Consider the following 4,273-nt stretch of genomic DNA (forward strand, 5'->3'; position numbering starts at 1 on the left):
AATACACATTTCGAAAAGTTGAAAAATTCGGAACAAAAATATCGTGTGTATATCCGGACATTTTATGTGTGTGCACAAGGTTTCAGTGAAAAACGACGTTTTTTGTGGCTTGTGTAAAAAAGACAAATTCTGATGCTTCATTCTAACTATTCACGAGGCATTTCTTTATCTTTTTTACACAAGCCACAAAAAACGTCGTTTTTCACCGAAACCTTGTGAAGGCACATAAAATGTCCGGATATACACGTGGGATTTTTGTTTCGATTTTTTTTAAAACTTTTCAAAATGTGTATTTTGACAATGGGTGCATATGCACCTAGGAGCCAAAACGCCACTCTCGTACAATATAGTACTTCGTAGACAGAACAGTTTGTCATGTAGTATAAAATAAAATACGACGTGTTACATTACACGAGTTCCGGAAGAAAAAAAATTAGATTGGCACTCCTCGTCACTTTCTCCTTTCAAACAATGACTAACAATAGATAATATCTTATTGCAATAGGCAAAGGATATGTATATATTTCCCCCGCTCACTATTATAACATGTTCTAACTTGTTTTAAATTTGAATGCATGTAGACGCATTTAAGTGTGTTTGTTCGTTCTGTTATGTTGTGATCCAAAATCAAGTATAAAGAGAAAGGCTAATTTCAGGCGGCACGGATCAGTATTGATGTAGGTCACCTTTGTTATATATATCATTTGTAAGCTGCCGCACGGGATTAATTAATTAGTTGTAAATCTTCGGCTTTTGAAGCCTCCCCGATATAGTGAAAATTTGCTTGCTGGCGCCCGTGTTTTTTTCCCATACGTCTTGGATGGGTTTTCCATGTTAATCTCGTGTCTCCTGCTTGTTTTTTGTTCTTCATCGTGTTGATTTGCCTGTCATATCTCTAACACGTTCGCTCATTTCAGTTTGTATGTAGTCCATATTAAAATATCTAAAACATCTTACATTTGTGAAAGAGGGAATATTTCTTTAGGTTACCATTATATATTACTCCATCCTGATTTTATGGCTTGTGTGGATTTAAAAACAGAAAATATGATCTTTAATTTAGTCCATAAAATATGAGTTACATGTCATTTATACACCAAGTAATTCTTTTAACGTGAATCTAATTATGTTATTTTTTCTGACATATAAATAATATTGTATCAAACAAATTAATGATCAAAATTTTCATGCAAATGTGTGTGAACTCTACAAATCACGATCAAGCGACTAGTATATGTGTAAGCATGCATACATGGTGATCAACAAAAATTGATAGATCAATTCAATTGTACATTTAACATGACATATTGTAGATTTTGATTGAAATATGTGCGAACCCTACAAACCACGATAGATTAACAAGTACATGTGTAACCATGCATACATGGTGATCAACAAAGATCAACAGCTCAATTCAACTGTTGATTTGACATGACACACTGTCAGCACATGCATTGTGATCCACATGATACATACTGACCTTGCAACAGATGAGAGACGCAACATTATTAACAAGGAGATGCATAAGAAGCTAGCATGCACCATGTTGTACCAAGTAATGTTGAGAGTGGGATATATAATGAAGTAGTCCACGTGAACACCGGAAAAGTCATGTATGCGGCTCACTGAAAGATCTAGCTGTTACTTGACATCTGACATAAGTGTCTGCTCATCAGAGCAGCGACTAGTGTAGGCATCATGATGTGTCGAGGGTACACAAGAGTTCACCGCATAGTTGAGGTTAGGCAACGGCTCATGATCACGTTCCAGGAACTCCATTGCTTTCTGAATGGTAGGCCTTTTGGCACCATCAAGAAGAGAACACCAGAGTCCTAGGACGGCCACACGCTGCATCTGCGTCTGCCACCTATCAAAGTCATCCCCATGCAACCTTTCATCTACAGCCTCGATGATCATGCCTCCTTTATATAGCTCCCAGACTTGCTCCCTGGACTTCCGTGTGCATACAATGTCTAGTAGGACGATTCCAAAGCTGTAGACATCAGATCTAGGGTAGAACTTGACTTTCCCATCTTTCCTGCATTCTGGATCTATGTACCCTTCCGTCCCTTGCGCGAGTGTCATCAACGTCGCATTGTCCTGGTTGCCAACCCTTGACAACCCGAAGTCAGCAAGCTTGGCATTGAAGTTGTTGTCAAGGAGTATGTTGGCTGGTTTGATATCTCTATGCAGAATGTAAGGGTCACACTCATGGTGGAGGTAAACCAGAGCAGAGCCGATTCCTTTCACAATTTGGTACCTGATACACAAACATACAACTTAATAAATTCCTGAATGCATGAGTGAGGTTCCCTCTAGGAGAGAAAGAGAAGTGAAACGTCAGTAATAGTAGTATATAATCTATTATTAATCCTTGCAACAACAGAAAATTGTATGCACACTGAAATTGCTTAGTTCTGCATAGTACCTTGTTGGCCATGCTATTACTTGCTCACTCTCGTGTAGGTGGTACTGCAGATTTCCGTTGGGCACCAGTTCATAGACAAGGAAGAGCTCGTCATGTTTCTTCTTCCTACAACACCAGCACATGCAATCGAGTATGTTTCGGCTGTGTTTCCTACAGCACCAACCTTTCAGTTTGACGAGATTTTTGTGCTTTGCTGCACTAATGGTGTTCATTTCGGTGAAGAAGTCCAGATTTCCTCCCCTCATCTTATTCAAGATTTTCTTTACAGCCACCTCGCCGCTATCTGATTCCTTGGAGGACGATGCACATGATTCCTTTGATGATAGACCACCCAATTCTCTCAAGGACGCGCCCCATGATGATCCGTTGGAGCTCAGCGTACCCCTGTAGACTACTCCAAAGGCACCTTGCCCAATAACCCTCGCCTCAGAGAAGTCGTCCGTTGCAGCAGCCAGAACACGGTACTCGAACTCTTTGGGTCCTCCAGTTCGTGTCACGATGTCATGGCTTCTAGTTCTCCTTCTGCACATGAAGCATGAGAGGATGCACCAAAGCACAGCCGCCAACACCACAGCTCCTACGATTGACACTACAATAACCACCGCGTCCATGCCATCATCTGCATGCACGCCAATAACACTCGCTATTAAATAATGATGTTTAATCAGGATTCAGGTATATTTTCTCTTCTAGTTTACTAGAGTACGTATTTCTCGCAAACATAGTAACGAAATTAAGTTCGACTAATCAAAGGCGGCTGCTACAAATCAACCGGATGATTTCTCTAAGAAATCATCCGCCTAGTAGCCGTCTGATCCGGCGCTGGGTGGCCATTTGATCCAAGCAATACAGCCTCGCCTCACGTCTTCCTTGTCTGATCTCATTCCATTAGAGCAACACAGCACCCGTCCTGGCAATCCGTCCGACGATCTCATGGCACAGGAGCTGTCGAAAGCGATGCAACGCAGCTCCAAGAGCCACCACCCAACGCTGCATCGCTGGGCAGCGCTATGGGAGCTTCGGATGCTGCTCCATTGCAGCCATGGCCATGGCAACACCAAGCACAAAAAAACATTGATGCCACCCCGACGATGTCTCCGACAAAGCTTCATTGCAACCACAACGACGCTCCATTGTAGCCAAGGCAGCGCTCCATTGCAGCACGCTGACGGCTGCCGTATGCTGCACTGCACCGCCCCACCATGCGGCTGCCATCGCACCTCTCGTTGCAGCACCCGTGGCCGCCGGCGAAGCTTCAGTGTAGTGCCGTCACTGGCGTGGCGGTGCTCTTCCGCAGCACCCCGGTGATCGCGGCATGCTTCACTACATCGACCCCATCATGTGGTGCTCCATCGCATGGCCGTCGACGAAGCTTCAGTGCAGCACCGTCACAGGTGCGGCGCTGCTACATCACAGCACCCCGACAGCCGCCGTATGTTGCACTGCAGCGCCCCATCGCGCGGCTGCCGTCGCACCTCTCGTTGCAGCACCCGTGGCCGCCGGCAAAGCTTCGGTGCAGTGCCGTCACCGGCGTGGCGGTGCTCCTTCACAGCACCCCGACGGTCGTGGCATGCTTCACTGCAGCGCCCCCATCGCTTGGTGCTCCATCGCATGGCCTCCGACGAAGCTTCAGTCCACCGGTGCGACTGTGCTACATCACAGCACTCCGACGGCCGCCGTATGCTGCACTGCAGCGCCCCACCGCGCGGGTGTTGCTCCATCATAGCAACCCTAATTGGCTGCCGACAAAGCTTCAGTGTCGCGCCGCCAGCGGCGCAACAGTGCCTCCATCGCAGCACCGGCTGCCTCCTCCTCCGCCCTCTCCCCTGCGCGTTGCAGCTCCAT

The 4,273-nt window shown here is 45.8% G+C and overlaps 1 protein-coding gene across 1 annotated transcript in view; it reads right to left on the bottom strand.

Moving 5' to 3' along the window:
* Positions 1–1,336: 1,336 nt before the first annotated feature.
* The window catches only part of LOC123043119 (L-type lectin-domain containing receptor kinase IX.2), an 18,882-nt gene continuing 15,945 nt past the window's right edge, over positions 1,337–4,273 (bottom strand). Inside the window, exons 4-5 of the mRNA XM_044465467.1 lie at positions 2,429–3,047; positions 1,337–2,260 (exon numbers count right to left, since the gene is read on the bottom strand). Of these exons, the coding sequence (XP_044321402.1) occupies positions 1,642–2,260; positions 2,429–3,047 (1,238 nt within the window). The 3' untranslated portion in view covers positions 1,337–1,641. The remainder of the gene's footprint in view (positions 2,261–2,428; positions 3,048–4,273) is intronic.

The sequence above is a fragment of the Triticum aestivum genome, chromosome 2B (assembly GCF_018294505.1).
Source record: "Triticum aestivum cultivar Chinese Spring chromosome 2B, IWGSC CS RefSeq v2.1, whole genome shotgun sequence".
Lineage (NCBI taxonomy): Eukaryota > Viridiplantae > Streptophyta > Magnoliopsida > Poales > Poaceae > Triticum > Triticum aestivum.